At 37.7% G+C, this 25,004-nt stretch overlaps 1 protein-coding gene across 2 annotated transcripts in view; it reads left to right on the top strand.

The window, feature by feature from the left end:
- Nucleotides 1-20,660, top strand: part of lrig2.L (leucine-rich repeats and immunoglobulin like domains 2 L homeolog) — a 49,995-nt gene extending 29,335 nt beyond the window's left edge. The window contains exons 10-19 of one of the 2 annotated variants that reach the window (XM_018246600.2): nt 664-735; nt 2,114-2,182; nt 3,820-3,980; nt 4,518-4,838; nt 6,631-6,912; nt 7,092-7,541; nt 8,854-9,003; nt 9,792-9,938; nt 10,990-11,220; nt 17,879-20,660. In XM_018246600.2, the coding sequence (XP_018102089.1) occupies nt 664-735; nt 2,114-2,182; nt 3,820-3,980; nt 4,518-4,838; nt 6,631-6,912; nt 7,092-7,541; nt 8,854-9,003; nt 9,792-9,938; nt 10,990-11,220; nt 17,879-18,105 (2,110 nt within the window). In that variant the 3' untranslated portion in view covers nt 18,106-20,660. The remainder of the gene's footprint in view (nt 1-663; nt 736-2,113; nt 2,183-3,819; nt 3,981-4,517; nt 4,839-6,630; nt 6,913-7,091; nt 7,542-8,853; nt 9,004-9,791; nt 9,939-10,989; nt 11,221-17,878) is intronic. The other variant, XM_041582070.1, reaches the window with a different exon arrangement.
- The last annotated feature ends 4,344 nt before the right edge of the window (nt 20,661-25,004 follow it).

The raw sequence follows: 25,004 nt of genomic DNA, 5'->3' as shown, positions 1-25,004 counted from the left end.
TTTACACATGAGCTGTTTTACTCAGTATCTTTTAATAGAGACCTACATTGTTTGGGGGGTATAGTTTTCCTTTAAGCTATGAGGGAGATAAGATGTTAAAAGAAAGCTTTGAGGCGATTCTTAGTAGTTTGGAGCAGAAAGGAATGGGCAACCATTTTAGATTTGGTAGAATGTGTACTATCCAGAAATATACGGTTTTGGGGGGGTAAATATATGTTTCTGTGTTTTACGCTTTTTTGTGGTACGTAATGATACATGGGCAATATGATGCTGGAAAGTTGAAGCTTTGAGGCAATTTTCAGATATTTTACCAAAACCAACAATTTTGAGAAAGCCTTTTGACTCGGTAGTTTGGAGCAGAAAGGCATGGGTACCCATTTCAGATTCGGTAGAATGTGTATTTTCCATAAATATATGGTTTTGGGGGATAAACCTATAACATATAGAGAGCACAAAATGTTTCAAAAACTTCTGGCATTTCGTGCAACTGAAATTGGATTTTCTGCTGGCACTTAAAGGGTTAAGTAACCACTTCTTTTGCAAATACATTTTAGAATATTTCATTGTATTTAAAATAAAAAGATATTGCATCTGTTATTTAAATATAAAATATTTATCTTGTCCTTGCTTCTTACATTGGCTACTGTTTGCTTCTTATTGCAGAATACTTCAAGGAAATAAGATAAAATCCATCACAATGAAAGCTTTTACTGGTCTAGATTCACTTCAGCATCTGTAAGTATTTGACAAAACACATCTAGTTATAATTAATAGGGTATCTTACAGAAGTAATATCCAGTATTTCCTTTTCATCTCTGTTTACCTTCTAAATGTGAAAAGCAGAGTTCAACATGGGAATAGCTTTTGTTGCAGTTAGCCAGACGGTTAGACACACCTGGTCATCTTTTCATTACACACATGCTGACAAATGTTTCCTTTCATAACTGTATACTGTTCTGGTCATTGTTTCCAGGGCAACTGTTGGATTGTTCAACAAACTATACCCCTGAACATTGCACGTCTTTCAGAAAATATCACATAAAATAGTCCATATTCAAAACACTGTTTCACAAACAAAGCCTTTTTATGGCAACATGGGACATGACAGCACTTCCACACCACCCACAACACCCATACTATTTAAACACATTTGTCTTTCTTGGGCACCAGTCTATTTATCTTTGATTTTTTTTTCATTATCTTTAATTATCAAATTATATAACTGCCATGCTTTTATCTGTATGATACAGCCTTTGCCACTGGTATATTCACCTAACTGCTGATTGTGATTTACAAGATATCTACTGCTCAATACCTTTTAAAGCTCTCTTTGGGATCTCCTCCAATGTTCTCTCTCAGGCTTTTTTTTTCCATTTTTTTTTTTGTGTTTATCTTATAGTATACTTTTTTTATGATTGCTTTTCATGTATGAAACCAATGTTTTGATATTTATTTTTGGAAAGAGGTTGATTCCAATGAGAAAATCTCCTCCTACATGGCCAGGAATTGGAATATTCTATAACTACTACTGCTACAGCATTATGGACAGTTACCAAGAAATAAACCAGCCTTTTCCACTGCTATTCAACAGTATAGTCATAAACAAGCTTGGTATAATGCAGTGGAGTACTCCCATGGAACTCTTAACAACATGGGTGTTAATCAAACATTTTAGGAAAGCAAATGCATTTCCTAAGAAAGAAGGACATTTGTATTCTGAAATGTTTGATATATGCTTGTGTCTAGAGAATCTCAATGCCTTATGATCCTGCAGGTGCTCTGATCTGCAACTAAGATATAATTAATCCTTAATGGTGGCAATCCTTTGCAATCTTTCTATTCAGAATGTAATTCTCCAGTTTGAAGCAAGCAGTATCATTTTTATCCTGTCATAGGTGATTGATTGCCACCCACTGAGAAACCTGAGGCTGTTTGAATGTCTGTGTCCCACAGTGCATATAACAGAAATGATAAAATTCAACTCAAAGAAAATTTTTAGTTTATGCTTCCACAATTTTAGTATAGACTATGTATTTGGAAAGTTTGTCCTGAATCAGTACTTCTAAAAGATAAAACTGTATTTGTGCTACATGTTTGCTTTTCTTTCACACAGAGACTTGAGCAATAATGCTGTATTGTCTGTGCAAGAAAATGCCTTTTCTTTCATGAAACTTCAAGATTTGTAAGTATAAAAGGCATTCTGTTTATTTTGCTTTTGCACGTTTGTATACAGTTAAATATTGATCAAAAGAAGAAGAATACCACAGATGAACAGTTTTTTCTCTGTGTATCAAAGTAGTTTGAGAGCGAATGATAAAGATGTCCCTTTTTTCTTTTATGGCGTATTCCATCACCAAATGTAGGCATCTAAAACTGGATCAGTAAGACACATATGGGGGTATGTTTATCACAGAGTGAAGTTAGAAATCGCCACAGTCCTCTAGAGTGAAATTCCACCACACTCTATTCATTCCTATGGGATTTTGAAAGGCGTATTTATCAAAGGATGAACTTTCACCCATTGATAAAAACTCTTTTTAAAATCTCATTTCACTCTAGAGGACTGTGGCGACCTCTAACTTCACTCTTTGATAAATATACCCCTTAGGGTAGGAGCACATTCCGTTATTCAGACAACCACAACATTTGCAGATACAAAAACATAGAAATAACAGGCTACAAGAGATACAATAGATACAAAGGCAATATGGCAAACCCAACCACAAATTCTAAAGCACACAAAAAAGGGGACAAGAAGGTATAAAATGCATAAAGGAAGAGAAAAAATGGAGTGGGGGAAACAAAGGGCATAAATGTAATAAAGCTTTTAGTTTGCCCGCATCTAGTAATCCACTCATCAGATAACCAGCAATGCTACCTGCTGATTAGTTGCTATGGGTTATTATACAAGTAGCAAACTTAAGTTATTGCATTACTTCTAAAGTAATGGACACTTCTACAAATAGGTCAGATTTGCTAGTATCATTTAAAAGTTACAGTAGAACTTTTCAGTCTAAACTAATTGACCAGAATTCCAGGTCCTTTTTTTTTTTTTATCTTTAAAGGGATGCTGTCATGATTTTATGGTATAGTTTTATTACTAAATAACACTGTGTACATTGCAAGTAATTCATTGTACCATTTAAAATTTTATTCTTGAAACAATAAATGTTTTTTTTATTATTTTTTTTTAGTTGAAATATTTATGTGTAGGCCATCTCAGGTCACTGTGCCTGATATTTTGATTTCAGGAAGAACCAGCACTTCTCAATAGAGCTGTTTCAGATAGTTATCTGAAACCGCTCTCCTCCAGTTACGTTGTGTAGTTACACAACGTAACTGGAGGAGTCGTGAGTTGACTGAGCCGGAATTAAATTTTGAGTGCTTTTCTCATATCTACCACTAGGTGCATTTTCAGTGATGCAGGTTTCAGGGAGTTATCTGGTTACCTTTCCATTGTTCTGATCATAGGCTGCAAGGGGGGGGGTTGGATGAGGATGACATCACTCCAGTTTGCAGCACAGCAGTAGAGTGACTGAAGTTTATTAGAGCACAAGTAACATGGCCAAGGCCACCTGGGAAACTGATGACATGTCTAGGCCCAAGTCAAATTTCAAAATTAAATATAAACAAATCTGCTTGAAAAGTGGATTTCAATGCAGAACAGAATCCCTTTTAAACTGAAGCACTTGATTGTATTAGCATCAACATATAAAAATATCAGGAAAAAATTATATTGCCTGATTAATGCCAGATAATGTTACTTTTATACAAAAAGTAAATAATTTCTGTACTTTAAATATTTTATTTCTATTGCAGAATTCTAAACACAAGCAATTTGCTCTGCGACTGCCACTTAAAATGGTTTCCAGAGTGGTTAACGGACATTGGTTTTCAGCAGTTTAATGTGAGCTGCGCACATCCTAATTGGCTGGCTGGACGTTCTCCTATTAGTGTGAATGCTGAAGATTTTATCTGTGGTTTGTAGTTCTTTATACTGATTCTCTTTCACTTTGTGAATCTGCCATACTTCAATTCAATTTGCATTTGAAGTGTGGACCTCAAGACACTTTTTGCACCATCCCGTTTATAGCTTTCATTTATAACCATCTATCTTAGGAAATACAGTATTACAAAAATAGTGGGAAAACTTTTGGAAAAACATCAGGATTATATCGGAGGCAACACTCACTTGTAACTTCTGGGATTAATCAACTCTATATTTACTGTAGAGTCATAATGCTATAATTCTGCTGGCATTACCTGTGTATTTTACTATTAGCTTCAGTGGTTTTAAAGTTATGCGTGAATGTAATTACTGTTGAAAACAATGTTTATCACTGTCTGTTACATTCTCTGCATTCCTGGTTCTGGCTCCTGAAACAATATTTCAAGTCAGCTGATTAAAAGACCTAGAGGAAAAAAAGTCCACTATATGCCATCATTGTACCTTTCCCATGCATCCCTAGCACAGACATAATGCATAACATAATAATCTTTTTGTTTGCTATCCCCAGATAATTTTCCCAAACCACAAATAAAACTTCAGCCAGAAACCACAATTGCACTTAAAGGAATGAACGTGTCTCTTACCTGTGCTGCTGCGAGCAGCAGCGATACTCCAATGTCTACAGCATGGAGGAAGGATGGTGAAGTGCTGTATGATGCAGAGGTAGAAAACTTTGCTCGATATCAGAAACACGGGGCCGAACTCGTTGAGTACATTACAGTACTGCATCTCTTCAATGTCAATTTTACAGATGAGGGGAAATATCAGTGTGTTATAAGCAATCACTTTGGCTCAAATTACTCTAGCAAAGCTAAACTGACTGTGAATGGTAAGTATTTGTGTGTATGTTTTGGGAGTTAAATTTCTTTTCATCTGAATAAAAGCGGTGGGCGCTTTACTATTGTACATCTCTAGACACTTTCCACACATCCAATCGTGGATGTGAGGGAGTAAGTGCCTTTAACTGTGCTTTCATTAAAGGAAAACTTTACCCCCAAAATGAACACTTACCAAACTGGTCTATTTATTTAAGTAAATATTGCCCTTTTACATCTCTTGCCTTGAACCACCATTTCGTGATGGTCTGTGTGCTGCCTCAGAGAACACCTGACCAGAAATACTACAACTCTAAGGGGCACATTTACTAATGGTCGAATATCGAGGGTTAATTAACCCTCGATATTCGACCCTTGAAGTTAAATCCTTCGTTCGATCGAAGGAATAATCGTATTTTAATCCATCGATCGATTTTCCTTTGATCAGAAATTGGTTAGAAAGCCTATGGGGACCTTCCCTATAGGCTAACATTGGTGCTCGGTAGGTTTTATTTGGCGAAGTAGGTGGTCGAAGTTTTTTTCGCAGAGACAGTACTCCGACTATCGAATAGTCGAACGATTTTTAGTTAGAATAGTCGAATGATTTTTAGTTCGATTCGAAGTCGTAGTCGAAGGTCAAAGTAGCCAATTTGATGGTCGAAGTAGCCAAAAAAATACTTCAAAATCCGAAGTACTTTTTATTCTAATCCTTCACTCGAGCTAAGTAAATGTGCCCCTAACTGTAACAGGAAGAAGTGTGGAAGCAAAAATAGAAGTCTGTTAATTGGCTCATGTGACCTAACATGTATGGTATGTTTGTGTGCACAGTGAATCGTACAATCCCAGGGGGCAGGCCTTATTTTTTAAAATGGCAATTTTCTATTTATGATTACCCAATGGCACATACTACTAGAAAAGTATATTATTATGAAAATAGTTTATTTACATGAAGCAGGGTTTTATATATGAGCTGTTTTATGCAATATCGTTTTATAGAGACCTACTATGAGGGGTATAGTTTTTCTTTAAGTGAAATTCATTATACTGCTACCCTCCAATTTACACTGCGGCTTTTACAAATTTGTCTAGCTGTCCCTCACACCCAGTCTAAAAAGCCACACTAGTGCGGGCAGGAGATTTGTCAGCAGTTCTAATCTCTCACCCACAACCCAGTTCTGCTTCTTTGGTCCAACTAAGTTAAACTTGAATATGTCCCTAAAACACAATCAAGTTAGCTGTAAGTGATAACATCATTCTGTTATATTAATTCGATTAACTGGATTATCAATATCTGTAAACATTCAAACAGAGTGATGCATTTGCCTGTAGCATAAGTCTAAATAATTGCCACTGTCAGGAAAAGCAGAACAAAATCCATGCACCTTGATAATTGCTTTCAATTTCAGGAGTGCATCTAATAACAGTAATGCAAGTAGTGCAAATCTTTTCAGAAATTATGTAGGTTGCACAATTTTAATTCCAGGAGTGAATATTGTAAAAGTAGTAAGGGAAGTGATTTACAGCCGTAACAGAGACATTTCTGTTTTGTTGTTGGTGATAAAACAGAAAACTGCTTTTCTAAAGAATGCAAAACAATTCAAAGCATCTTTTTTCTTCCATTTGATAGCAATGTAATCATTAAAGTCATCAGTGGTAAATTGAACATGTGTGTGTTTTTAAACTTGTATGTAAAATAAATAAATACACCTGCCATTTACAGCTACTATTTTACTAATGTTGTTTTTACTGTGCAAAAATGCTTATGTTAATAGCTAATATGTATTCTTTTTCTTTCACTTGAAATAGAAATGCCTACGTTTCTCAAAACTCCCATGGACCTTACTATTCGTACTGGTGCCATGGCACGTTTAGAATGTGCTGCAGAGGGTCATCCACCACCACAAATTGCATGGCAGAAAGATGGCGGGACAGATTTTCCTGCAGCCCGCGAGAGGCGAATGCATGTTATGCCAGAAGATGAGGTGCTCTTCATTGTTAATGTAAAAATTGAAGATATGGGTCTCTATAGCTGCACAGCACAGAATGCTGCTGGTAGTATATCTGCCAATGTTACTCTTACGGTTTTAGGTAAGGAAATATTGAAAGTCACATATTTAATGATATGTGCAAGCAAAATTATTTTAAAACTCTTTGGAGGCGTAAAGCAAGCTGTACACCAGGCTTACATATCAGAACATTGTGTTGAAACTAAATCATTCTGCTAACATTTTAAGATACATAATCTCTATTGTTTACTTTTCATGCAGAAACACCATCTTTTGTACGACCTTTGGAAGACAGAACAGTGGCTAGGGGCGAAACTGCTGTTTTGCATTGTATAGCAGGAGGAAGTCCAGCTCCCCGCCTTAACTGGACAAAAGATGATGGACCACTTCAGGTTACTGAGCGTCACTTCTTTGCTGCAGCCAACCAGCTGCTGATCATTGTTGATGCAGGCCCTGAGGATGCAGGAAAATACACGTGCAGCATGTCTAATACTCTTGGCACAGAAAGGGGACACATTAACCTTCATGTCCTCTCCTCAACAAATTGTGATTCCTCGCAAAATATCATTGGTTATGAAGAAGACGGTTGGACTACTGTTGGCATTGTGATTATAGTGGTAGTCTGTTGTGTCGTTGGAACTTCATTGGTCTGGGTTATTGTAATATACCATATGAGACGGAAAAGTGAAGATTACAGCATAACCAACACAGGTGAGTGTCCTTTGAATATTTTATTTAATTTAGTGTTTGTCATTTAAGTATTTGTGCTGGTCTTTACATAGGTTTGCAGGACTGATACAATACCCTATATAAATTGGTACCATTTGTGTGTCATTTTTTATAATTTATAAATGTGTGATTATATTGTTATTTTCTAAAATCACCAATTCCTATAAGATGTGCCTTTTCTGGGTGAATTCCCACTGATTAAACAGTATTCCCTAAAAAGCACAAAAATTATTGTACTGTGATTATTGCCATCTGGCATTCCAAGCTAGAACACCTTTCTAGTGATAGGTATGCATCTGTTTTTATTTCCCTGAACTTCTGTGTTTATTACAAATGATCAGCACAATATTAGTTATCATTTTGAACAGACATGATATGGAGTATTAATACATGCAGTGCCTTTTTGTAAACCTATTACATTAGTGGAAAATCCCTAGTGGGAGAGAAAATAAATATATATCTTAGGGACGCCACTACAGGAAGTATAAAATAATAAAAATCTGTCTCTACATATACATTTTTTTGCGCTTTAATTTGTTTTCATTGCTAATCATGCCTCCTGGGGGCTTTTTTTCTTCCCTGGAAACATTGAAAATGTTATGTTCACTTCACAAAACAAAGTAATGATGTGCATTCCCCCTGGAGTCTGCTAAATATTTGATGTACCTTTTCTTATGAACATTCGGCAAAGTTTGTCTTCTCACTAAAAATATGTCTGTAAAAAGAACTTGAACAATCTTTTACATACCAAGTAATATCCTCCACTTGAAATGCTCTTGCTGTTGCACAAATCAAACCGTAAAAAGGAAGTGTTTCTTCAGCATCCATTTGTCATGCAGCATCTATTGTTATGTGTTATTTACATACAGCAGAGAGCACCATAACCGCCACTGTACATGCTCTTTCTGAGCTCTCCCCGCCCTGTCGCAACACAACTTCTGACACTGAAATTGAGCACAATTACTAGCACTCACCTCCCATCTTTTTGAATTGCTGAGTGCTAACCACAAAATATTTAAAAAGAGAGAAAATGAAAGCACTCACAGCACATGTTCACAAAAATGAAATCTTTATTCCATCAAAGCATTGCCCCTTTTCGATCCTCTGGGTTAGGGCAGTTTAGGGTTGATGCAGGCTGAAAATGCCTCAACTTTCTGTAATACTGGCACGTTACTTACAGTTGTAGGAACTTGTCCATATCACTTAAATTTGCTTTCTTGTAGCCATCAATATGTCAGTCTGACTTTGTCAGTTTTAACCTCATCCTTTTCCCACTTCACCTTTTCCCCTACAGAGGACATAAACCTACCAGCAGATATTCCCAGCTACCTGTCTTCACAGGGAACACTTTCAGAGCCACCGGAAGGTTATAGTAACTCTGAGGCAGGCAGCCACCAGCAACTTATGCCTCCTGCAAATAACTGTGTGCACAAAGGAACAGATGGTAATTGTTATGAACTATTTCAGTAACAAAACAGCCTCATTTTACAGACTGATATGTATAATTGTGTAATCACCACTTAACTGTGAATGACCTCCAAATTATATTAAGTTAAACATTTAGTACTATTCTTCTAATTGTTTACTGTATTTTTAGTAGTTTTTTTTCTCTTTATGTATATACTTTTTAAATAGAGCAGGTTAGGGCTTTGATTGTCCATTTCGTAATTCTATGCTTAGTAGTTTAAATGCACAAAAATCATTATTCGATTACCTGTTAGTGACTATATATATATATATATATATATATATATATATATATATATATATATATATATATATATATATATATATATATATATATATATATATATATATATATATATATGTACAGAAACTTAGTGACTAGCTGATAAACATAAATAGGTAACTGAATTTTTAAAACTTAACAAGCACAACAACAGAGGTGAAAATGTATTTGCCCCTTTATGATTTCCCCTGCTGTTCATATTTTTCAAACTTACTGGTTTCTGATCTTTCAACAAAATCATTATTTATATAGCGCTAGACAAAGGTACAATGAAAAGTTATAGTAAACAAGGAACCAAATTTCTGTTTACTTTTACGTTTACTGTTTACCTTACATGTCATGTTAATATAATATTCCAAAGTAGATGAGAAAAATCAAAGAGCCAATCATTTTTTCCAGTCCATAATTATAAATAAATATATAAACATTGCCTGGGTATATATAAGATATTTGGATAAATATGTTTTTCTTCTTCTATAAAGGGTTATATGTTGACACCGGCAGTGAAGCGGATATGGATATCCTAAACATACCATTCTCTCACAACATGCAAGGGAAAATGCCTCACTTATACAGTAGCCATGGAACTGTACATCCAACTGATACACGAGAAGGCCTTCCAATTCCAGGTTAGGAATTTTTTTGTTGTTTTTTGAATGTGAGCAAATCATTCCAGCCAAGTACCAACAATAGGCTTCAGTCTTTACACTGACTGAGTTTTCAGACCCCTCCCTTTCTACCAACTCTTCTAGAACCACTTTTGAGTTAACTGTTAGCATGATGTAGAGAGCGATATTCTGAGACATTTTGCATTTGGTTTTTATTATTTGTAGTTCGTGAGTTATTCAGCAACTCTCCAATATGCAAGTTCAGCAATCTTGTTGCGATAACAATACATTTGTAGCCTTACAGAGCATTTGATTTTTCAGATGGGGTCAATGAACCCCAATTTGAAAGTTGGAAGAAGGCAAAGCAAATAATTAAACGATTTTTGGTGTAGAATTAGCCATTCTATAACGTAACAAAAATTAACTTAAAGGTGAACCACCCCTTTAATATGAAGTTGTTCCTTTCGCTAATTTAATAGTCTGAACTTTACTGAGAAGGCTTTCCATTTATAGTTGGGGCATTGTTGTTGGGATTAGTTTCCATCTAGCCACAAAAGTGTTTGCGAGATTGAGTAACAGGTTGGGCATGTAGTCTGCATTCAAGTACACACCTTGGGTGATCACTTAGGTTAAAGTCATAGCTGACTACTGGACAGTCCCTTTCCTGAGAATGTCCCTATTTTGCCTATACTTTTGTGATTTGTGGTACACTTTATTGATATTTTGATACTGAGGGTAAATGTAGATGGTACCTTGATATTCAGTCTGGGGGCTTTTGTGTGTAAGGTGTGACCCTGGCAAAAATATTGTATTTTCATTTTCACACTGAAATGTCAATTTATATATTAAGTATACGGCCAGCTTCAAAATATGATTGCATCATGCTAAACATTTTTAATGCGAACTGCCCCTATAAGCTGCTTGCGTAATTAAATAATTAGGAGTTTGACCACATATTTGGACCACCAAATTGCAATTATCACCTTAATTTAAGTAATTTAGTTTTTGTTAATGCCTACCAGCTCTTAAACCTGCCTATAGCCAATATTTATAAATGGCTTTCCTGTTTCAGCTGCAGCTCCACTTATGATTTGCTCAGATTGTTATGACAACGCCAACATATACTCAAGGACCAGAGAGTTCTGCCCATACACATACATAACAGAGGAGGATCAAATATTATCCAGCATTGTTGCACAAATTCCAAAAGAAACCTTATACCAACATGAGGTTCTGTCTAAACGAGATATGTGTGCTTCACTTACAAGCCATGAGAGGCTAGAAGGTGCAAATCCTAGCTGTGGTATGTATATTGCAATTATCTATTTATCTATTATATCTAATTATCTAGTATAATAAGAATATTTTGTGTAATAAGGTGTATACACCCTTGTTGAAAAATTCACCATTGAAGGGTAAGTGTAACTTTTTTTGCTGAATTTTTATAAATAAAGCCTCTATTTTTGATGTAGGGGCTGATTTCTTGGTGTGTGTTGAGATTCTGCCCCATGTGGAAGCAGCCTTACTACCTTCTCTTTTATTAGCCATGTTAGACATTGAGCTTTGAATAAACAACCCCCTCCCATCAAACTTTTTTGAGAATGTTTTGGTTACAGACAGCAGAAGTTTATGTTAGAGGTGTATCTGTGCACTGGTTACCAGTTTTCTATCTCACATGAACCGGAATGTGCTTCCCCAACATCTTTTATACTGCATACTGTATACTAGTAGTGCATTGCAAAATAGTGCCTATACTTGCCTTTTTATGTGTGCAGATTGTAGCTAAGTTTAATCAAGCATTTAAAAGGGGCAAAAGCCTCCGTTACAGATTTTTTTATTTTTTTTTTAAGCTATTTTACAATTGCATTATTTGAGATACAAATTATTGTATACATTTGATTTTCTCTTGATGCCAGCAACTTGTGGTTTAAAGGGGTTGTCCACTTTTAAATCAACATTTAGTTTATTATAGAATGTTTAATAAGAAACATTTCAGCTGGATTTTGTTTATTCTTTTTTTTATATTTTCTGAGTTATTTGCCTCCTTCTGGCTCTTTCCAGCTTTCAAATGGGGGTCTCTGACCCCATCTAAATAAATGTCATGTAAGGTTACAAATGTATTGTTTTTGCTACTTTTTATTACTCATCTTTCTATTCAAACCATCTCATTCATATTCCAGACTCAAATCAATGCATGGTTGCTAAATTAATCGGGACCCTAGCAACCAGATTGCTGAAATTGCAAACTAGGTACCTGCTGGATAAAAAGTTAAATAACTCACAAACCACAAATAATACAAAGATGAAAACTAAATTCTTATTATCTCAGAAGATCACTCTACTGCAGTGCTGTCCAACTGGTGCATGCAAATGCCCCCACATGATAGTCTACCAGCTGTGACTGCTTACATTTGTGTAAGCTTTAAAAGGTATCAGTAGTGAGATTAACTGGCCCCTGCATTATTTATACCTGTGACACCTCTACTGTTTCCAAGCCCTGTACTGGTCATACTTCAGAAAGTGCCTGCATTATTCACCTGTTCATACCTCAACTGCTGGATGGGCAGCATTGTGTCTTAGAGTGGTCCTGATAGGTTTCCCTGTATTCTGCCTGCCCTATACTCCCTGTGTGCCATACTCTGCCCGTCCTATGCTCTCTGTGTGTGCCATACTCTGCCTGCCCTATGCTCCCTGTGTGTCCATCATACTCTACCTGCCCTATCTTTCTTGTGTGTGCCCTGCTCAAAAGTCACATTATGGAGCCTTAATGTGAGCGAATTGTGTTATGCTGTCTGGTCTGATTTTAGGAGCATGGTCTTAAAAGTTCTTGTGGTAACATGGGTGTGGTTTAAAGTGAGGGTGGTTTAAAAACAGGGAGTGATGGGGGCGTGGCCAGGCTATGGTGGTGAACGCATGTACTGCCTGAGAGCTCCGTGCTGTGAAAAACCTGTAACCTGGATTTTAGCTACAATATCGACTCCATTTCTCCACCGGGCGATCCTATGTCCTATTTGACTGCGATACGATGGGGAAGAAGAAACTACAAAACCAGTGGGTCACGATATCTCCGTACTTGCATAAACCTTCAGGGTGGGACAAACTTGTCTGTTTCCAAGATGGTGCAGATGATGACGCAGCTCTGACAATGTGCTCTCCCCCTCCTTCTGATGCCTCTCTGATCCGCTCGGTGAGTACATCCGGTTCCCCTGTGCCCTCCCCGCTATCTCCTACATCGCAGCTTGAAGGCCCAGACACCATCCCTGCTGACGTTCCAGTGACTGCTCATATATTAAGCGCGCAATTAGCACAACTACAGGCAACCCTAGTCACCACCATTAAACAAACTGTGTCCAGCGCTGTAGCATTAGCTGTGAAAGAGCTACAAAGGGATTTGACAGATTTGGGGGAACGTACGGACCGCCTCGAGACATCTACAGATACTGGTCTCGAAATTTGTAAATATGGAGGAGGACACTGTCTATCTTAAAGAGGATGTGACCACCTAAATGAATATGTGTGAAGACGTTGAGAACAGGTCGCGCAGACAGAACCTTAGGATACGGGGAGTCCCTGAGGTGGTGTCTGCGGCTGACATTCCACACTGCTTATAAGGCTTGTTTGCCACCATATGTCCGACTATATCAAAGGACCATTGGCTTCTCGATAGGACTCATCGCTCGCTAGGCCCAAAACCGTCTGACACCAAGCCGCCACGGGATATTGTTATGTTTCCACTATTAGAGCAAGGAAGCCCTTCTTACTAAGACACGGGCGCTTAAGCTCTTTGAATACTGCAATCACAAGCTACAGATTTTTGCGGACCTTTCTCTGATTACGCTTGCAAAGCGAAGGGAGTTGCAACCCATTAAACAGAAGCTCCGGGAACACTATATTCCCTATAGATTGGGTTATCCATTTAAATTGGTGGTAAATCGGTTCGGCCACACTTATATTCTACAGAACCCTTCTAACAGCTCCAAATTTCTGCAGGCCTTGGGCATCAACCTTGAACCGAGCACGCTGCCTCAGCAACCGGCCCATCTCGAGAAATCGGATCCATTACTGCATCCACAGTGGAACACTGTGAAAGGTCCCTCATCATCGCTCTCGCCCAGGCTTGCACTAAGCCTTTCTTCCCCCCTTCGGGATACCTGAACCCACACTACCTCGCTGGATATCATTGATCTTCAACCCTTCCTCATCACTCAGCTTGTTTTGGGGATTTCACGACCAGTAGTCTTGGCTTATCCTGCTGTTTGAGACCTTTATACGTTCTGAGGTCCCTGTCATGGCCTGACCGATGTTCCCCACCCCGTGGTGTACTTGGATACGCTCCACATAGGCCCAGGTTGGCTGACCTGAGCCTTTATTGTTGTTGATAACTTTTCTTTTCCTTTTTCTGGGTACATACCTATTAATCCTTGCCCATTGAGGGTAAGACATCACACCATTGACTCTTCCATTATGAGTCTGATCTCTATATACCCAATAGTGTTGGTTGTAATTTTTTTTTCTTTTGTGTTTCTCTCTTTTCCTCTCACGGTTATTACTGCTTATGGAAGACGCAGTATGATCTGTCTGGTGCGGACTCATTATTTCACCAAATTATTAATCTTAGAAAAGATTTAGCGCGCATTAAGCATGAGGATGTCTCTAAAGCTATACTTTGAACGAGAGACTTTTTATGAAAAGGGTGATAAGCATCGTGATTAGCACGAAAGCTCAAGGACCAAAAAGCATCTTCCCAAATTAATAGGATCCAAACTGCAACTGGGCAACTCACTCATGATCCCAAACAAATTGGAGCTCAGTTCTATGAATTCTACCATAACCTATATAACTTACCTCAACCCTCCCCTCTCAGTAATAGTGACCATGCTGTTCCTACAAATGCCTTTCTGACGGCTCTCAATCTGCCTAAATTTCAACCTGATGGTTTGTAATCACTGAATATGGCCATTACCCTGGAAGATTTAGCGTATACATTGAAGAACATGCCGAACGGCAAAACTCCGGGGCCTGATGGGTTGCCTTATAGATATTCTTTCTTCTTATCTGCTGATGCGCTTTAACCAATTTCTGCAAGGCACCCCAATTCCCAGGACAACCCAGGCACCATATCTCTCTCTCATTCCCAAGGAAGGAAAGGACCATACTCTCTTCACAAATTATTGCCCATTGCCCTTTTAAATTCTGATCTTAATCTTTTTTCCAAAATTTTAGCTAACAGATTAGCCCCGATATTGCCCAGATTAATACACTGTGATCAGGTAGGCTTTATATTAGGCCGCCAGGCGGGTTATCAACCTCATTGAAACACTTAATAGAGCTCCTCTCCCATCAGTAGTATTAAGTTTGGACGCCGAGAAGGCATTTGATAGATATGATTAGATAGAGAATGAGGCAGGGTTGCCCTCTTTCGCCCTTATTATATGCTCTGAGTATTGAGCCTTTGGCAGCAGCGATCAGACTGAACCCTGATATTTCTGGTGTCCCTATTGCCTCTATGCAATTTAAAATTGCTCTTTTAGCGGATGACGTTATTTAAACATTAACTAATCCGACCATTTCATTACCTAACCTGCATACCCTGATGAGGGATTTTAGTTCTTTCTCTACAAATTGAATTTAGCAAAATCCGAGGCTTAATCTCTTAATGTTGCCCCAGCAGATCTTCAGGTGTTGAAGGCAGACTTTGGCTATAGATGGAAAGAGGACTCTGTTACTTATTTGGGCACGCAAATTAAAACGAAATATGAATCTCTATATGAGGCCAACTATACTCCCCTTATAAATTTCACCAAAAGGCAGCTTGCGAAGTGGGCATAATTTTCGATATCCTGGTTTGGTAAGATTGCTGGGCTTAAAATTAGTATTTTGCCAAAATACTTGTACTTATTTGAGACCCTACCGGTTATGGTGCCCCCCAAAACATTGAAAGCTGTTCAGTGCCAATTTCATCAATTTATTTGGAACCAAATGGAGGTCTGGTTGCACCCAATTTGCAGAGATATTATGAAGCGCCACAATTGCAGCAACTGTTAGCATGGTCGAAACAATCTCTTCCTACTGTTTGGGCCTCTATTGAAAGCTTGACTTCCCCAGATGTATCTATTAATCCTTGCATTTGGTCTGATAATACCAAAAATATTCCTAAAAACAACTTGCTCCCAACAACCCAACTGACCCTGAAAATATGGGATAAAATATAAATGAGATCTCTCTCGCACTATTCTTTAAATGTAAGCTGTTTTCGAAACCCTAATTTCCCCCGGGGCATTACTGCTTCATTTTGCAAACGATGGGGACAAACGGGCCTGTTTACCATATGGGACTTTCTCAATAATCCTGCCAAAACTTTACCAACATTACAGGAATTAAGGGATATGGCACCACAATCCATTCTGCATCAATTTAAATACTTTCAACTCCACCATTTTCTCCATCCATATTTAGTGGCAGTAAAATCGGGGCCGAGTAAAGCATTTGAAACCCTGGCTAAACATGGACTCCCACAAAAGGGACTTAACTCCAGGATTTATAGGCTTCTTACTGAACCTTCAACTTTTATCTTAGAACATCATTCCTACATGACTAAGTGGTACCTTGTCCCTAGAGGATTGGTCAGCAATTTGGCGAAATGCTCGGCAAATGGTTACCTGTGTGAGACAGAGAGCATATTTATAAGATCTTGATGTTCTGGTACTATACTCCTGACAGGTTACATAAAATATTCCTCGACTACTCGCCACTTTGCTGGAGAAATTGCAGAGAAGTAGGCACGCTTCCACATATTTTTTGGGACTGCCCGTTTGTTAGGCAGATCTGGCTGGAGGTTAAGAAAGTACTAGATCAGGTCTTAACAACACAGGTTCCGTTAGATATATCTACCTTTCTGTTGGGTAGGCCCTTTGCCGACATACCAAAACTCAGCCAAAAACTGGCCAACCATGTACTGACAGCTGCACAGATAGCCCTAGCGGCCAAGTGGCGAACCCTTAATTGTCCAGCTATTCAAGAAATAATCGTTAGAGTTAACGCAAACAAAGTTTTTGAAGTGAATATAGCTTACCCCATAATATCTAAACATATGGTCCATTTGGGAACTTAGAGGCTTTGTTTTGGGTAACACCTCCCTAATTTTGGGGCTAACCTCCTAATGCTAAGGGTCATCTCCAAGATTTTCTGTTTATTAACTGCTTGCTTATATTATGCACATGCTTGGTTAGTCTACCCACACACATGGTAAACGTAGGTTGCTGTCTCGTCTTAGGTCCTTTATTGGTTTAAACATTACCACTTAATACTTATTACCTATATGCTTTTGATGTATCATGCCAGCTATGATGAATAGTGACCTCTAACCAATATCAGCTCTTCCTTTACCCTATATGCTGACATCATGTGAGCTCTTCCTTTTTTTTTTCTTTACCGTTCTGTGATCTTTCTCTTTTTTATTTTTGTATTTCTTACTGTGGATACTTTATTACTTTTGTCTCATTTGTATGTTCCTTTTGAAAATTCTTTAATAAAATTGTTACAAAAAAAACAAAAAAAAACAGGGAGTGATCAACACTGGCTTAAAATTATTGTCCCTCCACCCCATAGGCCAGGAAACTTTCAGCCCTTGGTACCACAGAAGTTGGACAGCACTGCTCTACGGTTTATAAAAAAATTAATTTAAAGGTGAACGACCCCTTTAAATATTTAGTTTCTCTAGGAGTGCTACTGTCCTGAAGTCTAAATAAATCAATTTTAAAATATCTTCAAGAAAAATAATTGCCTTGCAAAAGATCACAGAAGAAACCTTTTGTAATGTAAACTGGAATGTAGTTTCCTTTAAGACCGTTGTGAACTCTGTTACCCATGAATTTGTTGTAAAAATGTGAGACCTTTTCTTTTATAGCAACTTGCATCATGTGTTGTGTGTTGTAAACTAATGTTATTTTATGTCTTTACAGATACCTTTCAACGTCCATTGTGTGGTTTTAAAAAAGAGTCAGGCCTACCTGCAGCAACTCATCCTCACATCTGCCACTTGTCTGTACCAATACCTGGAAAACTCAGAAATGAGGGCTGTATCAAGCCAGAGGAGGTTGGCCTGCTCAGACCCTGCCCAAGATTAGTTGATCAGGACAATGATTTAAGCAGGACTCCAAATATTGGTGGTTATAAAGAAGCCACCTAAAAACCCATATTATCTATAGAGATTTGGGTTTCCTGTCTTTATACTGACTACCTCAGACTTTTTCCAGTGGCCAAAAATCGCTCCAATATGTTTGTTTACAAACGTGTGTTGCGTGGACCAATGCAAATATGCAATCAAAGCTGAAGCGTCAGACCAGATAATCTATCACATTTAAAGCACCTCGTGCTTTCTCCTTCATTTGCATATGGAAAATACAAAAATGGATAGTGAATTAAATCACATGACTATGATTATAATGAACATTTGACTACACAGATGTGACTTCAAATGAACTCAAGTTTGCAGACATCTACACTCCATAACACTATGCTTGCACAGGTCACCATAGAGAACAATGGTGGTTGGTGAGCTTAATAGCTGCTTATTATGCTGAATCATGCATTTAGTAATGCAGTGAAAGCCAAAGGTCTGTCTATGGGGGTTGCTTCATAAGTTGACTGATAAACTTATACCTATTTGTGTAAGTAAACTGAAGCCAACCTACTAAACCAATATTTCGGTATTGCAAGGAAGATACATGTCGTGTGCTTGTACACTCCATATATTGAAATGTTTTCTGTTTTCAGCTTGATTGATATCTGCTACAGCCAAAGTGCTTTAGTAACACTGCAGATCAGCTGTGTAATTCCCTTTTTATTTTATGTCGTCTAAATGTAGTTTGGTGTTTTCAATATCACTTGTTCTTTATCTTAAAAATAGATATACATGGGTCGATTTCATGGTATGACAAAATGCATTTTCATCCTCTAGCTTGTACACTTCAATAGAAACATTCCATCTATCATACCAGTTAAAATATATAACCCCAAGGATGTAAACATGGGTTTTAGAAGCCTCTTTGATGGTCTTGGTTCCTAGTTTTAAAAAAAAGTCAGAGATTGTAATTTTTAGTTTATTCATTAAATGTATTAATTTATCTCCATTTTAACATGCACACGTACCATTTCATGGTTTTGTGTTCCAGAGATGGTATGACCACCGTCCACCTACAGTTATGTTTATACAATTTTATCATTTCAGTACTGCAGCTTTTTCTCATATATGTGTCGGATTCATGGCAAGAGGTTTATTGGCCGTCTTTTATAATGGGATTTTGAACAACTTAATTAAATATTGTAGTCCGTTTCACTCCATATTGCAAGGGCAAGCTGGTTCTTGATATTACTATCGAAGTATGAGTTTTTACTACAAAGGCAGCACCATTTCAAATGGAAGTTCACTCATATACATAAATTGTCTTTCTTTTTAGACTTTACAGTAATATTACAGTATGCAACAAGCGTCTCAAAGTCTTTGTGTTCTTATATGTTTCTTCAGAACTAGTTAATGCCTGAGCCCTGAGCCCTGCGCATCTGATGGCCTTGTTTATTTAAACCCCACAACGGTTTTTGCACAAATGTTATTTGTTGATCATTTTGATCAAGATGTAAATGTATTTGCCCTCATTTCTTAAAGCACACTTGTTCCTTCCAGAACCGCATTTTGTTTAGGCTGCAATCCTTAAAATACCACTTATGTTTATTGTAATAGTTTGATTATTCTTTCTGCTCTAGTACACTGCTGGCCAAGTTAACACTCCTTGAAGTGTAGATGTGTGAGAATTGCTTTACAAAAATATTCAGCAATTCTTAGACATATATTTTGTTGGCATTACTTGCTTCTGTTCCAAAACCTCCCTGCAACATCGCCCTACACCATGTATTTGAAATCTCTGCTCAGTTTCACTTTCTTTAAACTAAAAAGATCCTTCTGCCATTTTAAATGGGGGGGGGCTCTGAAGAGCTTAGATTGTGCTTTTCAAGAACCAGCTTGAGAGTGAGACTGGGGAATAAAGTTAAGGTTCTCCAACAAAATGTGCACTTGTACTTGGTTTGCCAACTTTAGCTTATATTGTAACAATACTGGGAGTGACTAAATATTTAGGCTGTGATGTTCTAGAGAGATCTAAATACTCCTGGCACCTGATGAGTGGGTATTATCGGTGTAGTGTAAAATATGTAAATATTTCCAAGTATAGAATATTTTTGTATACATTGCACATAACTGTGTGTGTTTGTTATTGTAAATGTTTGGGTTTTTTTGTCTTTTTTTTTTTTAAACCAAATATATTACACTATTTAGTAGCCTATTATTAAAAATGTCAAATATAATTTCTAAAAAGTATCTTATGTACATCATGGCATTGTCAGTGGCATTCCATTTGAGGTTACTGCATCATTACTGCTTCAACACTACATTTTAGCCACTCTTCTGTGGTTAATCTTCCATGAGATCCAAAATACCTGCTGGAAAGGACAAAAGCAGTTGAGTTTGTGACCTCTGTAGCTTTTCAGTATGGTGGTAACTCATTTTATATTCTCAGTTTGATTTCTACAATAAATAATACTTCTGCTTTAGATGAGAGCTTTACGTTAGTACATACAAGTACTTACCAAGGCAATATACCAGTTTTATAAATGCTATAAAAGTAGTCTGCATTGTAACGTTTATTAGCTATACATGACACAAATAAAGATGGCATATTGTGAATTGTGTTTTCTGTGTCGCAGTGATTTGATTTATATATTTAATTTATATATTTGATTTAAAAATAAAGATTCCCCCCCCCCCATCTCATAACAGGGTTACAAACCTTGTCATATAAAGGCTTCTTCAAATGATCGAATACCTCTAGCACGATTATAAACCTTCAACATTGGCTTTGGGAACTTCAGGTGGAAAACCCTGTCTAGGGACACAAACAAGTATTCAGGGAATGGAAGATCCTTTAGGTCAAGGACAGATGTAGCACTTTAATAAAAAAAAAAAAATACCTTTTAACCTAGAGGAATGGGGATCAAATGCTTGTAAAACACTTTTCATGCAGTGATCTTATTCTCGTGAAAATATGAAAGATGCCATTTTTCCATGATAAAGCTAGATCATGTATTTTACACTCACACCCACCCACTCCTACCAATAATTTGGTCCAGTGCATTCACAGACAGCATGTTAAATTCAGTACTGTTGAACATAGTAACATAGTAAGTAAGGTTGAAAAAAGACATGTCCATCGAGTTCAACCTTTTTTTTTTTTTTATTAACTACCTATTTGCCAGTTGATCCAGAGGAAGGCAAAAAACCCATCTGAAGCCTCTCCAATTTGCCTTAGAGGGGGAAAAATTCCTTCCTGACTCCAAAATGGCAATCTGACTAGTCCCTGGATCAACTTGGACTATGAGCTATTTCCAATAACCCTGTATTCCCTTACTTGCTAAAAAGCCATCCAACCCCTTCTTAAAGCTATCTAATGTATCAGCCTGTACAACTGATTCAGGGAGAGAATTCCACATCTTCACAGCTCTCACTGTAAAAAAAACCCCTTCCGAATATTTAGGCGGAACCTCTTTTCTTCTAATCGGAATGGGTGACCTCGTGTCAGCTGGAAAGACCTACTGGTAAATAAAGCATTAGAGAGATTATTATATGATCCCCTTATATATTTATACATAGTCATCATATCACCCCTTAAGCGCCTCTTCTCCAGCGTGAACATCTCCAATTTGGCCAGTCTTTCCTCATAGCTAAGATTTTCAATACCTTTTACCAGCTTAGTTGCCCTTCTCTGTACCCTCTCTAATACAATAATGTCCTGTTTGAGTGATGGAGACCAAAACTGTACGGCATATTCTAGATGGGGCCTTACAAGTGCTCTATACAGTGGAAGAATGACCCCCTCCTCCCTTGACTCTATGCCCCTTTTAATACAGCTCAAGACCTTATTTGCCCTTGATGCTGCCTACTGGCATTGCTTGCTACAGCCAAGTTTATCATCTACAAGGACTCCAACGTCCTTTTCCATAATGTATTTGCCTAGTGCAGTCTCATTAAGGGTATAAGTGGCTTGGATATTTTTACATCCCAGGTGCATGACTTTACATTTATCAACATTGAATCTCATTTGCCACTTAGCTGCCCAGATTGCCAGTTTGTCAAGATCATGTTGCAAGGATGCCACATCCTGGATGGAATTAATTGGGCTGGATAATTTTGTGTCATCTGCAAACACTGATACATTACTTACAACACCCTCCCCTAAGTCATTAATGAACAAGTTAAATAAAAGTGGACCCCAATACTGAGCCCTGGGGGACCCCACTAAGAACCTTACTCCAAGTAGAGAATGTCCCATTAACAACCACCCTCTGTACCCGATCCTGTAGCCAGTTTCCTATCCACGTGCAAACGACTTCATTAAGCCCAACAGACCTTAGTTTAGAAAGCAGTCGTTTGTGGGGCACAGTATCAAACGCTTTGGCAAAATCCAAATAGATCACATCTACTGCCCCCCCACTATCCAGAATCTTACTTACCACATCATAAATGCAATCAAATTCGTCTGACATGACCTATCCTTCATAAAGCCATGCTGATTGTTGCTCATAATGCCATTCATTAGGACAAAATTTTTAATGTGATCCCTTAACAAGCCTTCAAATAATTTGCCCACCACAGATGTCAAATTTACTGGCCTATAATTGCCAGGCTGAGATCGTAATCCCTTTTTAAATATTGGAATAACATCAGCTTTTCTCCAATCCATAGGCACCATACCAGATGACAGTGAATCTGAGAAAATCAGAAATAAGGGCTGGTCTAAAATTGAACTAAGCTCTCTTAGAACCCGGGGGTGTATGCCATCAGGCCCTGGAGCCTTGTTTACATTAATTTGTATTAAAGCTTTTTGAATCATATCCTGAGTCAGCCACTGACTAGATTGAGCTGAACCATTCGTGCAGTTATTAAGTGAGCCTGTGAACCCAGACTCCTCTATTGTATACACTGAAGAAAAGAACTGATTTAACACATTTGCCTTATCTGTATCTGTTACAACCATACTGGTACCATTATTTAATGGAGCAACACTCTCAACCTGCATCTTTTTACTATTAATATATTTAAAAAACTTTTTAGGGTTAGTTTTCACCTCCACCGCAATTAACTCTTCATTTCTTTTCTTAGCCTTCCGGATTGCTGATTTACAACATTTATTACAGTGTTTATATTCATTAAATGCAGCTTCTGTACCTACAGATTTGTAGTTTTTAAATGCCTTTCTCTTCTTTCCCATTAACTTCTTTACCTCTGTATTAAGCCACACAGGATGATTCTTAGAGCTTCTACGTTTAGTCCTTAAGGGAATAAATTGAGAACAGTAATGATTTAATATCATTTTAAAGGACAACCATTTCTGTTCTGTGTTTTTAGCTGAAAACCTAATGCCCCAATCAATGCTATGTAGGGCAGCCCTCAAGGCACTAAAATTCATGGTTTTTGTTGCCCCAGTATTTTTGTTTTTTGCACCAGACATTAAAAGATATAACATTATGGTCGCTATTACCCAGGGGTTCAATGATTTGCACATTTGCTATGAGTTCTGGGTCATTTGAGATCACTAAATCAAGAATAGCATTTTTTCTGGTAGGCTCCTCAACAACCTGTGCTAAAAAATTGTCGTGCAATAAGTTTATAAACTTGTTCCCATTAACTGATCTAGCAGTACCGTTGCTCCAGTCAATATCTGGGTAATTAAAATCCCCCATTATCATTACTTTACCTAAACTAGCAGCCTTTTCTATTTGCATTCGGAGCTTTGTCTCTTCCTCCTCACTTACATTAGGGGGTCTATAGCATACGCCTACAATTAATTTGCTGGATTCTTTACAATTGGTGAAGAACTCCACCCATACGACTTCTGGCCCCTCATTTTCTAACATAACCTCCTCCTTTATATGAGCTTTTAAATCCTGCCTAACATACAGACATACCCCTCCTCCTTTTCTATTGCCTCTGTCCCTCCGAAACAAAGTATAGCCACTGATATTTACTGCCCAGTCATGCGACTCATTCAGCCATGATTCGGCCACACCAATCACATCATATTTTCCTTCCATCACCAGCAGCTCCAGCTCTCCCATTTTACCAGTCAGACTTCTTGCATTTGTAAACATACATTTAATACTGGCACCATATTGAACATATGACATGTGACATGTGGTCCTCCCTATCCTTAACGGTTCAACTCTGACATACCGTATATACTCGAGTATAAGCCGAGTTTTTCAGCCCCCTCGGCTTATACTCGGGTCAAGCGCAAAAACGGTCGCCGGCGCCTAAGAATATTCGCCGGCGCCTTAGAATATTCGCCGGCGCCTAAGAATATTCGCCGGCGCCTTAGAATAGTAGCCGGCGCCTAAGAATAGTCATCCAAAAACAAGATTGAAACTTACCAGAAGCTGCTGCATTTCTCACCCTCGTCTTATACTCGAGTCAATAAGCTTTCCCAGTTTTTGGAGGTAAAATTAGGTACCTTGGCTTATACTCGGGACGGCTTATACTCGAGTATATACGGTAATTAAGAAATACTGTAAATATATTTATATAGCACTGGCATAATATACATATCATTACAAGGGATATGCCAGTGAACAGAAAACTTGTGGAATCGACTGGGCTGAAATGCAGTTACAGCAATAGAAATTCAAAGAGAAAGATTGCACATTATATTGTGCCTTAGGCATTTAAGATAAGTAAATTAGGGATGCAAAATCCATTATTTTCAATATTCAATATATTCAACCAAATCCTGAATCCTTCCTCTAAAAGATTTGGCTGAATCCGAACCCTAATTTGCATATGCAAATCAGGGTTAGGAAGGCTCAAGGAGAACTGCATGCATGGTTAAAAAATGTATTACCTACTTATGTTTGGGTGACAAAAAGTCAGGTCATTTTAAAGATTCAATTTTGGATATGGTGCACCCCTAGAGAAAATGTTATTATATATAAAGCAGTGATCCTCAAGTTTATGAACTGAGTAAATGAACGTTCTCTCTTCTA

This window comes from Xenopus laevis, chromosome 2L (assembly GCF_017654675.1).
Source record: "Xenopus laevis strain J_2021 chromosome 2L, Xenopus_laevis_v10.1, whole genome shotgun sequence".
Classification (NCBI taxonomy): domain Eukaryota; kingdom Metazoa; phylum Chordata; class Amphibia; order Anura; family Pipidae; genus Xenopus; species Xenopus laevis.
Note: the sequence above shows the minus strand (reverse complement) of the source record. Positions and strands in the feature narration are given on the sequence as shown.